The sequence below is a fragment of the Crocodylus porosus genome, unplaced genomic scaffold (assembly GCF_001723895.1).
Source record: "Crocodylus porosus isolate Cpor-Errol unplaced genomic scaffold, CroPor_comp1, whole genome shotgun sequence".
In the NCBI taxonomy this organism is placed as follows: Eukaryota; Metazoa; Chordata; order Crocodylia; family Crocodylidae; genus Crocodylus; species Crocodylus porosus.
The window spans coordinates 14570429-14583319 of NW_017728927.1; the positions used below are offsets into that span (position 1 = coordinate 14570429).

At 46.4% G+C, this 12891-nt stretch overlaps 1 protein-coding gene across 1 annotated transcript in view; it reads left to right on the forward strand.

Moving 5' to 3' along the window:
• The window catches only part of ADAP1 (ArfGAP with dual PH domains 1), a 91703-nt gene that overhangs the window by 19298 nt on the left and 59514 nt on the right, over positions 1–12891 (forward strand). Inside the window, exon 4 of the mRNA XM_019542156.1 lies at positions 4206–4288. Coding sequence (XP_019397701.1) covers positions 4206–4288 — 83 coding nt within the window. The remainder of the gene's footprint in view (positions 1–4205; positions 4289–12891) is intronic.

The following is a 12891-nucleotide window of genomic DNA, read 5'->3' on the forward strand; positions in this document are numbered from 1 at the left end:
GAGGGGACCAGCAGGCACTGGGGGAGTCCCTGTTCCCCCGAGCACTGCCAGGAGTGACCAGGAATAACGGTCACAAGCTGGCGGGGGGTAGGTTCAGGCTGGACATCAGGAGGTGCCACTTCACTGTCAGGGCGGCTAGGGTCTGGAACCAACTTCCAAAGCGAAGTGGTGCTGGTTCCTAAAAGGAGGCTGGATGAACACCTTGCTGGGGTCGTTTGACCCCAGTACTCTTTCCTGCCAGGGCAGGGGGTCGGACTCAATGATCTGCTCAGGTCCCTTCCGACCCGACCAACTATGAAGCAACTATGAAACAGTTAAGACGTGATTCTGAATGTTTCCAGTCACTTGAGATTCCAGTTGACACCAGGTTGCAGGCGAGGCCCAGTTGAAGTTTATACAAGTTTTGGCTCTCACCATGACATCGGGGTTTTACTATATAACTTGAATTCTTTGGGGATTTTTCAATGAGACGGTTTTTCATTGGAAAAAACCGTTTAATTGAAAGTGAACTTTCTGGTGGAAACGTGTCGGTTTCTGTTGGGAAGGTTATCTCGGGGCCAGGGTGGAGTTTCATGTCCATTTGAACAAGATCAATAGTAAGCTGGGAAGAGACCCTGGAGTCGGCTGCTGGGTAGGTCTGTGGATCACTGAGTTCATGTCCTTGCTGTGCCACTTCCTGACATCAGGTTAAGTGCCCTGATCGCCAATCTATTGTATTTCCTGGGCTGGGTCTTTCGTTCTCTCTCTGTTGAGGGTGTTGTACTGTGGGAACCTTTCCCCGCAGCTGTACTCACGTCCTCCGAAGTTCAGAGCGCTCCTGATCAGGATCCAGCTGCTCACTAAGGTCATCGAGTGTGTTCTGCAGCTGCCTGGATTATTCTGATAGAAGAAGTTAAATCATTACATAACTGCTCATGAATTTGTCCACTTCTGCAAATGTATATGGCAATATTATTTTCAGTTTTGCACAGAATTACACAAAAGTGTTTCCCCGAAGTGTGAGACTGGCATGAGATAGCTGCTGTGGAATCTGCGTTGTACAGCGAGGCCACATCTTCAGACTTGTGTGCATGAACTTCAGTCTATATTTAGGCATCTCAATAGAAAGCCTGCCTTTCAGAGACGCGGAGCAGCTGCAGCTCTTTTGAAAAGAGCAGCGTTCACTGACACCGGGGAGAGCGGTGGGTGCCGCATTCTGGTTCAGCAGGTAGAGAGTCAACAGTGCTCTTTTGGATGAGGTTCAGTCTTTCAGGGCTGAACCTCCCCTCCCCTCAAGCATCAGCTGTTTAAGCTATTAATTAAAAACAGACGGTATCCAACAAGGGTAGATTTCATTCTGAATCCACTACTTTTTGTTGGGCATCCGTGTCTTCTTAAGCGGTGCCACAGCTATCGGCTGGCATCCCCCACAGAGCGCCAGATGCGGAGATTATTGCTTGGCAGCAGTAACGCCGGGCTCCTGCAGCATCTAGACTAGTCAAACGGAAGGACTTTTGACGTCCTCTTCTTATCGTTCTGCAGCGCTGCGGGTGAACGTAGCCCTTTGCAAAGCAGGAAAAAGTGAGCTTGTGCCCCTCTGTAGAGTTCACAGTCCAAGGTGCAGCTACCCACCTGACAAGGAAGGATCACTCATGAAAACAGGAATAGAAAGGGAAAAGGCAAGGCCAGTAGATTAAATTACAGTGGTCCCTAGTTCACAACCAAGACTTGGGCCTGTTGTGCTAGGCAGCGAGTAGATGTGTAACACGAGCAATCTCTTGCCCGAAGCATTTGTAAGTAGGAAGATGAAGTGGGGAAAAAAAGTGTCTTTTTCCATAATTTGAAGACCAGGGGTTTCTGACCTTTTTTAATAAGCGTACCCCTGGTGGCTGGACGCGGAGTGGGAGGAGTTGGGGGGTTGCATGCATCAAGATGTGGAACAGCAGCAGTGTGGGGTGGTGGATGGCGGTGGCCACCACGTGCAAGCTTCCCCCCTCCCCCCGAGTCCAACCACCTGTGCGGCCCACAGAGGGCAACTGCTGCCCTCACCCTGCCCCAGCCCAGCCCTGCTCCTGGGAAGCGGTAGCGCGGGGTGGTGGGTGGCAGTGCTCCGTCCCCGCCTGCCCACGCACACTCCTTAGGGCCTTCCCAAGTACCCCCTGTTGTAGATAATAGAGTGGCTATACCGTAGTTCTGGATAGATAGTCTTTTATACATTTCCCAAAGCTGCTTAAAGTGAAAGATAATTTTTTTTAATGCCTTTGCCCTCTTACAAGCGTTTTTTTCAGAGAGCATTTTGGGACTTCTATACACGTGCAGAATTAGTCAAGTGTGCTGGAGCATGGTAATTACCGCTCTCCAGCAGACTTCAGTGACATGTGTATCAGCGTCCCCACACTGAAAAATGACATCAGAGGCACTTTAAACTAAAGTTTGTTGGACGAGCTTGAGTTCAAAACCCCCCACTGCCATTTTTCAGAGCAGGGATGCTGATGCACACAATGCTCTGGGCTCTTCGATAAATGCGGTTCTTGGAGCTGCGCTAATTAAAGCCTCCCTCCCCCCTGCCTCTTGGAGCGCATCTATAAATGCCCTTAATGCAGAAGGAGGCTGGATTTGCAAACACACCCACACAGATATGTAGGGTCCCGTGAATTGGGGAGGGTTTAAGTGTGATGTGCGCTGCATTGGTGACTGAGCATCATGCAAGGCCTCCGCTGGGTGGTGCTGTTACTGAAATCAACAGCGCCTACTTCCAAGTGTGCCCGCAGGGAACCGCGGCAGTGCCTGGGCTTCTTATAATACATGTTTTTTGTCCACTTAAGCTGTTTAAATTAGAGTGCCATCAACTGAAGTGGTCTAAAACAAATGAGTAGAGACCTACCGAAGTCGCAGCGAGACGACAGATTTTTCATGGCCCCCTTGCGGTGTGCAGAACCGATTTCGTGGGCGTTTCACGGTGGCCCCGCTCCTCACTGCTGATTGGCAGAGGGGCCCCAGTGGCTCTGCCCCTTGCTGCTAATTGGCACATGGTGCCTTCACTCAGTCTACATCGCTACCACTTCCCCCTCCCCCCCTCCGCCCCTCACTGCTGATTGGTGGAGAGTGCCTTTACTCAGTCTACCTCGCTGCCACTTTTTGAATGATTTCTTGGGCCAATACTGGGTTTCCTGGTTGTTGTGCACAACGCTGTTTTTCATGGTTTCCACAAAATACTCAAAACCGCGATTTAGGTAGGTCCCTGACAGGGAGAGACTGTGACAAATCTTAGGTTAGGCCATGCCCACTTATCTCATCATTGATTTCAACAGTTGATTTCTTATTTTTGATTTTAATTTTAATCACTGATGTAAAAAAAAGCAAACCAATAGCTGGCTGCCTTTCTTCTAAGTTTTATTCCAGGTATTGCAAGTTCATGTCTCCTACATTCAGAGCTACTGCCATGCAATCCTGGTCCAGTTCCCCCACCTGGGAACTCACTGGGCGATTGTATGTGGGTCCCACCATACTTTCAAATTCCCCTTGGTTTGAGTAGGTTACAAGCACTGGTTCTTTCCAGGACCTCTGGCATAGTCCTAGGGCTGAATCTTCTGGTACTACAGGCCGAATGAATGGCATGGGGCTGATCTGTGGCCTGGATCAGGCCCCGCACTGCCTCCAACCAGCCCCACACACCCAGATTGAGCTCTGCACAGCGTCAGCCAGACCTGCACCTGGATTGGCCCTGCACACTGGGATTGAGCCCTGTGCTACCTCCACCCAGCCCCACAGGTCCCAATCAGGCCTTTGCTTTTATGCCAGCAATGTCAAGACAGTTGTCGTTTTTTCCTTAAAAAGACAATCCCCTTTGCTTAAGAACCCAATCTGACAAATACGTTTCTTGGCTTAGCACTGTAAATCTCAATGAAATGATATTTGAAATTACTCTTAAATTAAGAAAGCCATTTTGCATGGAGAGTAAATGCTAAGCTACTTGGCTAAGTGTTTTGTAGAATTTAAAAAATGTCCGTGAGAATTGTATGTACAAGAAAAGAATCTCCTTATTGTTGTCTGAAGGGTGAATGGAGGAAACACAAGTCAAGCCCACGATTCCAGACTGTACAATTTAATTTTTGGAAGGCTTTCAAATCGCTCTTGAATTTCCATTGAAGAATTAATGATCATGGATTCTTTCTCAGCTTATCCTGGACTATGTCTTCTTCTCTGTGTTTTTTTTTTTTTTCCAGACTGCTGCGGGAACAATGGATCAAAGCCAAATATGAAAGAAAAGAATTCATTTACAGTGAGAAACAAGAACCTTATTCAGCAGGTAGTGAAAGAATTTTTTGGTAGATGATTTTTACTGTGTCCAATAGCTGCTATTTCCTTTCTGTGCTCTCATTTACAAAAGAAGAAAAACATCTTTTCATTGTTAAACCTTACCCTTCCTTACCTAGGATGGGAAAGTCTGACTAAAGGCTTTTGGGGCTGGAGGTCTGATCCAAACGCAAAATCAATTGGATTTCTTTCCATTACCTTCAGCAGACTTTAGATCAGGCAGTGAGCAGTGACTACAGTGAAATTTTAGACGCTTTCTGTTAGCTGGAATTAAAATGTAGATAAGGAATTTATCTTGTCAAGGTGAATTTCCTTTGGACTAATGATGTGGGATTATCAGTTCCCTTGGTATTGTTGCACTGTCTTTGGGAACGAGTATTTTGGGGCAATTATGTTATAATTGTTTTTCATGCTAAGTGACAGCCTTTTTTTCTCTGTGTGTGTTGGGATCAAAAATCCATCAGATTTAAAAATCATGAAATGCGAGTTGTGTTTTTTTCTTTTTAAGAGAAGAAATGTGGGTTATTATTTGGGGTCATTATTTAGAGCTGTCACCAGTATAAATCGTTTGTGGGGGCATTTCTTGTTTGCTTTTTGCTGGATTTTGTTTCTTTTGTATATATTTTTTTAAGTGCCACGCATCATAAACCCTTGTTAACTCCAAGTCAGCAAGTTGTTGGTTAAGCATGTGCGAGTTGATCCTTCTCCAGCTGCAGTCAGTGGCAAAACCCACATGCCGTCTTTGAGCCATGGTCAAATCCGTGACGCGATGAGCAGAACTAGCGTTACACCCTGGCAAGAGTAAGTGCTCTGGTCCATGTTGGTGCATGGAATAAAACAGGCTGCAGTCTTTTTTTAGTGGGAATATTTCTGCAACAGATGGATCTTGAGAAGGATTTGTTGGAGGGCTTCTTAAGAGGAGGTGTGGAGTTTGGCAAACATTCATTGTGAGGCTGTTCCAAACATAAGGGCTAACATCAAGGAAGGCATGAAATTTATTTCTTGACATGCAAAAGTGGAATTTAATTCATTCTGCATTTAACCTGGTTCTTTTTTGTATATACCATGTGGGAGTGACTCTGGGATAACTTTGTTAATGAGGACCATGTAGCCAATGAAAAGGTTAAAATACTAATTTCAAGCTGCTTGTTGAGGCTAAGTAGGTAGTGCTGGCAGTTTGCTCCTCTTAAAGCCACTATTAAAATTTTGACCTCAAATGTATCCTGCTTGTATTGAAAACACCTGTACTCAGCTGTCTTATGTGGAATATTGTGATCCGCACACCGTGTGTAGGTGTGTGTATTAAATATATATACACATACACATATATAATATCAAAAGTGTAAATGAGCCCATGGGTGGGTGAGATTGTGAAAAGCTACATAGTGAATTTTGACACATTCTGTTAATGTTAATGGTAGAACTGTAGCCAAAATATCAGTCCATGTGCATCCTGCACCCGCACAATAATGTTTTACTGTCCAGACTATTGCTCTTGGGTGTCAAAGCTCAATCAAGGTATTTTAGCAGAGTACTTGGAGCAGATGCCTGATTTTAAGCACCCATGTAAGTCTGTTTAACTGCAAGAAGACTATTCACTTGTTTAAAGTCAAACACATGATTCAGAGCATTGCTGGGCCGGCTCCAGAGCTTTCTTCAAGGAGATTAGAAGAAGGATTCAAATGAGAGACTTCTTAGCTGTGTGTTTTACAGATGTCTGATACCCTCCCTAGTTGTGAAGAGCTGATTATTGGCTATTGGCACAATGGTGCAGTCCTGTGTTTTGGGTTTGGGTTTTTTTTCTTTTTAATTTGAAAAAAATCAAATATGCTGCAGTGACAGATTTCTGCCAAGGAAAAAGGGATCGCAAACGCATGCACGTCTTCCTGTTTTGTGCTTGGTGCTTGTATGCGTTCTTTGAAATGAAATTGAGAGCGAACATAGATCGTTTGAGATTTTGATCCAGATTAAACATCTCTGCATATTAGCTGCAAACATTTAACCAGGAATTCTGTCCTTGTCTGATTAATGTTTAGTTGTAACTTGGTAATGTGGGTGTAAAGGAGCATTTTAGCCACTTTGCTTTCTCCCAGTTCCGAGGCAGCTGCATGCCGGTTTGGCTGGATGGCACAACTAAGAGCAGCCAAAGAGGCTTCTCTAGATTATACCAGCTGCAGTCTGCCCTACCCTGGGTCCCAGCCACGCTGTTCTCACTGGCTACAAGGCTGGATGCGGTTAGAGGAGATTCTGTAAAGCTGTAAAGGGTGATCTTTTGTGGCAACTTTGCTTTTCAGGGTCACACCATGGGATGCAGGTTTTTATTGCTGACCTGATGGATGCAAGGTGTCTAATATCCCAATTTCCCATCACAAATCCAGGAACTACCACACCAGAGTGTATATTTCCCCCCATTATTTTTCTCCCACATGAAGTTACTTTTTTTTTTTTTTGCTCCCACCACCATGTTTGCCAAGTTCCTCGCCGTTCTGAATTCCCCAGGGGGGTGTTTAGTTGCTAGTTTCTAAGCACGAAACATTTTGCTGCTAATAGAGACATCGGGATCCATTTCCTGGTGTTTATTGGAAGATTTAATTCCATCTTCCAGTCCCAGAGGCAATTTTGTACTCTGATATTTCTGCAGTCATTGCATGAAAAGAAGAAAATACTCATTTGTGTTCCAGGCAAGATCCTGTTCTAGCCAGTCTCATTATAAGACCGTCTTTTTTTTGTGGGTTTTTTGTTGTTTTTTTTTCTGAAGCCTTGGTCAGAAATTCAGCTCATTTCTTTTTTGAAAAGCCTTTGGGGAGAGACTGTCTAGAGTCTGTAAATGCCAAACAACAAACTCTTGCAGCCTTACTGACAGTCACAGCTCAGAGGAGTCTCAGGACTGGACTGTCAGATGTTTCGGGTCAGGACGGAGGTGAAGAGGCAGCCCTGTGCAGGGAAGCTTGAACAATCTGGCAGGAGAGAGGCAGGCAGGGAAGCAAGGAGGCTGAGGAGTCAGGGCTGCGCAGGGAATGAAGGGCTTCTTGCCAGCCCCCGAGAGACCTTGCAAAATACCTGAGCTCGCTGTCACCCGGTCCCTTCCCAGGGTCGGTCTGCATGTCTGGGGGAATTTATCCTTGCAGCCAGAATTGGATGGGACTGCCCCAAGTGCTTTCTGGATATTGTCTCCACCCATGCCCTCAGAAGACAAGGAGGAGTCTGTTTTGCAGGCCTCAAATCTCATTATCCGATGCAACTCACTTGTTTGTTATTCAGGAATGGGAAGGGGCATCAGATGATTTAGCATCTTGTCTCCAGCATGTACCGCCAGGGATGCTTTGAATCATAGAAAATTAAGGCTGGGAAGGACTTCAGGTCATGTCTAGTTTAACCCCCTGCTCAAAGCATGGCCATCCCCAGTTATATCATCCCAGCCAAGGCTTTGTCTTAAAAGCTTCCAAGGATGGATATTCTGCAACCTTTCTGGGTAACCTGTTCCAGTGTTTTACTATCCTCCTAGTATCTAACCTAAACTTCCCTTTCTGCAACTTGAGACCATTGCTCCTTGTTCACTTCCCTGGATCTGCTGGCAATGCTCCTGCTAATGCAGCCCGGTATGTCATTAGCCTGTTTTGCAACAAGAGACGGTTAGCTCATGTTGAGCTTATTGTTCATGGTAACCCCTAGGACAGGGGTGGGCAATTATTTTGGGCGGAGGGCCACTTACTGAGTTTTGGCAAGCCATCAAGGGCCATATGACAGGCAGCCCAGGGCAGATATATATTAATTTTCTAAATTTTTAGGGGCCCCGCAGGCCGGATAGAATGGCCCGGCAGGCTGTATCCTGCCCCGGGTGGCATTTTGCCCACCCCTGCCCTAGGATCTCCTTTGCAGACCTGCTGCTTAGCCAGTCGGTCCCCAGCCTGTAGCGGTACACAGAATTGTTCTGTCCTAATTGCAGGACTTTGCGCTTGCCCTTCTTGAATCTCATGACATTTCTTTTGGTCCAGTCCTCCAATTTGTTGAGGTGTCCCTAAATCCTAGCTCTACCCTCCTGCATATCTACCATTTCCCCCCCTCCCATTCCCAGCTTGGTGTCATCTGAAAACTTGCTGAGAGTGCACTCCATCTCATCTTCCAGGTCGTTGATGAAGACCTAGAACAAAACCAGCCCCTGCACTGACCCTTGGGGCGTGCCACTTGATACCAGCTGCCAACCAGACGTCGAGCCATCGATTACTACCCTTTCAACCCGGTGCTCCAGCCAGTTTTCAGCTCACCTTACAGTCCATTCATCCATCTAACCCATACTTTCTTAGCTTTCTCACAAGACTGTTGTGGGAGACCGTATCAAAAGTCTTACTAAAGTGGAAGTACATCACGTCCACTGCTCTCCCCACATCCACAGAGGCAGTCATCTCATCAGAGAAGGCAGTCAGGTTGGTCGGGCATGACTTGCCCTTGGTGAATCCACGCTGACTGTTCCTAGTCACCTTCTTCACCTTCAGGGAAGTCCTTGTCAGCAGCATGTACAAACTTCAGGAATAAGCTGGACTCTGTGGCCCATATAATACGGACATGGATCTAATACCCTTCTGGGCTTTCCCCCACCCGGCTCCCTGTTTACCCCGCATTGCTTTAGAGCCAGCTGGGCACCAGCATGGTGTGCTAGCCAGATCCGGTGCCAGGGATGCTCACTGAGATTTTGGCTCCCTGTTTCCCCTTTAGTGGCTGAAATGCAAAGAAAGACTTGGGAGCCTGCTTCTGGGTTTGAGGTAGCAAACATGAATCTTCCAACTGAGCAGCAGAGGCTTGGTCTTTTCAGTCCAGCCCCCAGTGCTAGCGATTCACCAGGGCGCCGTGCGACACCTAGAAGGCACTGAAACCCCAGAAAAGGGACTGTGCTGAATGTCCTGCCCCTTCTGCAAGTTTTACATCACAGGCTTTCACACTCATCACTCCCGAATCCATCTTTCATCTCCTTGCTCAGAATGGCAGACTCATTCAAACTCCGCTGTCTTCATTCCTCCACAAGAAGCCTCCTTATCAGCCCCATTGATTTCAGTGTGAGGAGTCAGTTCAAGTTCAGATAGTGCAGGGAGACTAGTAAAACAGTGATTAAATGCTTCAGTGATCCGCTATTGATCCTCCCCTACACCTTTTCTCCATTAGATATGCCATTGGAAACTGAATGGCTCAGAGTTAAATGAGTTGTTCACCCTGGCCAAATGTTATGAAGATAGCTTTATTTGCAACCCAGTAATTTGGGATAACACTGAAGGGTCTCATTCCTGGTGTTATTAATACAGCATACTGATAACGTATCATTATGACAGCATAATGATAATACTCTTTAAGAGTCCTGTATTGGGTGTCTTTCAGCCTGGCTTCAGACCTTCTGAGAAACAAATCCATCAAATTACTATCAGCCTACATCTGATTATTCCCTTCAATGCAGTTTAATGGAGCATGGGTACTGAATCCATTTGGAAACTTGGAATGAAAAGTAAATTCCACGAAATGCAGGGAGGGTCGGGAACTCGATCCTAGCAGAGAGGTTTGCTTTTCACTTGGTAATTTGAGTGGCTTGGTTTCCCTTTAGAGCATCACAGGCTTCTCTAGGAATTGCGGTAACACTGAAAAATTCCTAGAGTCCCATGGAGAGTCGAAAGCATCCGAGAGATGCAACACAGTCCCTTAATCAGGTTAACTTGTATCAGTGGCCAAGGGAATGTGTGGAGTGTTTTACACTGGTAAAAGGTCCAGCACATCCCATGCATGTATGTATATGTATTTAAAAAAATAAAGTGTGTGTGTGTATGAAGAGCTACATCAGTGTACAAGGGGCTACAGAATTCAATTTTTCCCTTTTTAGCATCCTCTGTTCTCCAGGAAAAATCATGATCTGAGGGTTTGGAACAGGCTGCCTTGACGGGATAGTCACCCACCCTGGCAATCTTCAAAAAGTGTCTTGATGCCCATCTTGCTGGGGTCATCTGATCCCACTGGTCTTTCCTGCCCAAGTGCAGGGGGGCTGGACCCGATGATCTTGTAAGGTCCCTTCCAGCCCCTAACAATTATGAAACTATGTCCTGCCATTACTAGATGTACTTGGTGTTACTGCTTCATGGTATACAAGCTGTAACAACCTGGCCGTGGGCAGCACTGAAGTTCTGTAGCCAAGACACAAGCAGAGCCAGAGTCCAGTAGCCAAGGTCACAATCTGAGATTGGGGACCAGGAGCAAACCAGGGCCAGGAGACAATCCAGTGTGAGGAGCCAGAGCTAGAAGCTAAGGGACCCAAGGTACCGAGAGGGAGATGCACAGGGGCCAGGAACTCAAGTAAGGGTAGGGGCAGGGGTACAGGCTAGGAGAAGGAATCGGGCTGAGGCAAGCCACCGTTCCTCTGGTAGTAAGTGTCAGTCTGCTGGCTCTGGGTACCAAGCAGATTGCAGGGTGATGTCAGCCACTCCACTTGGGCTTAGCAGGGCTGCCCAGAGATTTTATGGGGCCTGGGGCAGGTGTGATGTTGGGGGCCCCACCACTGCCCCCTACAAGAACCCGTGCGTGTGTGTGTACAAAGCTGGGGGACCACACGCAAGAATTCTCACTTGCGGCTCCTTCCTTTGCCCTGGGAAGTGGGAACAAGCCGGCTTTCCCCGCTTGTTCCCGCGGCAAGCAGGGCTAGGCAGAGAGAATTTACCTTGGAGGCAGGTTATTAAAGCAAAATGACATTCACAGTTTGCAAGTGAAACATTTATTAAACTTACACTGCAAAGTTAGGAACTTAAGAACAAAATGAGAAGAGGAAAGTTTAATAAAGTATTTCTTTCTCGCCTTCATGGATGCAGTCATCAATGACATCATCATAATTTATTTGCTTTGCAAGTGCGTTCTCCACTGAGATCATGATCAAATGGTTCAGCCTATCCTTCCTGATTGCTGACCGCAGGTAGTTTTTAATAATCTTAAGCTTACTAAAAGTACATTCCCCAGATGCAACCAAGACTGGCAAGGAATGAGCATTCTCCAGCAAATGAATGTCTGAGGGAACAGATTCTACACCTTTGCCATAAATCCGGTTGAGACGCTCAAGTCCAGTGCCCATGGCTCTTCCAGAGGTGCACCAATTTGAGTCTTTCCTGTTTTACAAAATCAGGAAAATGTTCTTCTTGCAACTCATCCTTGTTCACATCTCGTGGGTATGTGGTGGACAGAGACTCAACAAACCTTGCAATTTCTTCATCCTCCGCAACAGCTGGTGGGTCAAGTATGGATGAGAACAAGCTTGAGAGTTTCCCCATGGTCTCAGCTAGGTTTCAGAGATCTTGAGGAGCATATCTATGGCTGTGATGAACACTTCAACCCTGAATTTATCTTCAGGGGAAGAGATTGTGTGTTCTGTGTTGGCTGGCTCATCGTGGAAACACTTCATCCTTCTTGAATTCGGTGGCGACATCTAGCTCCTCAACGATGACCTTAGTTTCCATGAGAAGACTTGGCCAGGAATCATACAACCGTTGAATTTCTTCCAGGAGGCTCTTGACATGTTGCACCCCTTCTTCCGTAGCGAGCTTGGATCCTTGGACCACACTGGAGTTAGGCGGATGAACTCGAAGGATTGCATCCACTCAATGAGACCTTAAACATAAGCCTAGGGTTTCTGCTGTCAAGTCCAATTCTTCCTCAGTTTTGAAGAGAGAATCCAGCATCCCTGTAGACTTTTTCACGAGGGGGTGAACAGCATCGATTCTTGAGCTCCATCTAGTTGTTGACATGGAGTGAAGAGAGAGTCCTGCAGCTTTCTGAAGAATTTTCCATCTTGCAGGACTGCATGGAAATGCAGTGTACAGCTTCTGGATATTTCTGAAATATGGTTTCACTTCAGGGCTCTTCTCCATGGTATGGGTACCACATCAGTTCAGAGAGTGTACACTGCAGGGTGAAAACAATGCTTGAGGATTTGTATCCTAGTTTTCACACCCTGGTATTTCCCAGACATATTTGAAGTGCTGTCGTACCCTTGGCCTCTACAGCTCTGTAATGCTACCTTACGCTCCGCCAGTACTTTCTTTATCTGCTCCACAATGTCTACTCCTTTCTTTTTATCGTGGTCCACCATTTTCAGAAATCATTTCTGCACATCCCATTTTCCATGGACATATCTCATGGTAAATACCAACTGCTCAGTATGCGAGACATCAGGCCTCCCATCTACGATGATTGCATAGTAGTGAGCATTTCCCACCTCCTCAAGAATCGTATTTAGTACTTTCTTGGCGCACACCTCCAAATACTCTTTCTGCCTGCGCCAGGGCATGTAGTAGCCCATTTGATGCTCCATAACCATTTCAAGGTGGCAGTTCAGATCTTGATTGTATTTACTGATGAACTGTACAGTAGAAAGGAACAACCTGCAGTCGTCATGCTCTAGGATAAAATGTGATACTCCAAACAGCAAACTTCACTCTGCCAGAAACAGGGTAACGTCAGCCAGACCTCGCAATACTTTGCGCCACCATCTCTTCTCTGAATCTGTACCCTTTCCAAGAGCGTTATCAGTGACACCTTTTCCACTAAGAGCATTTGCAAGATCTTTCCACTGTAAAT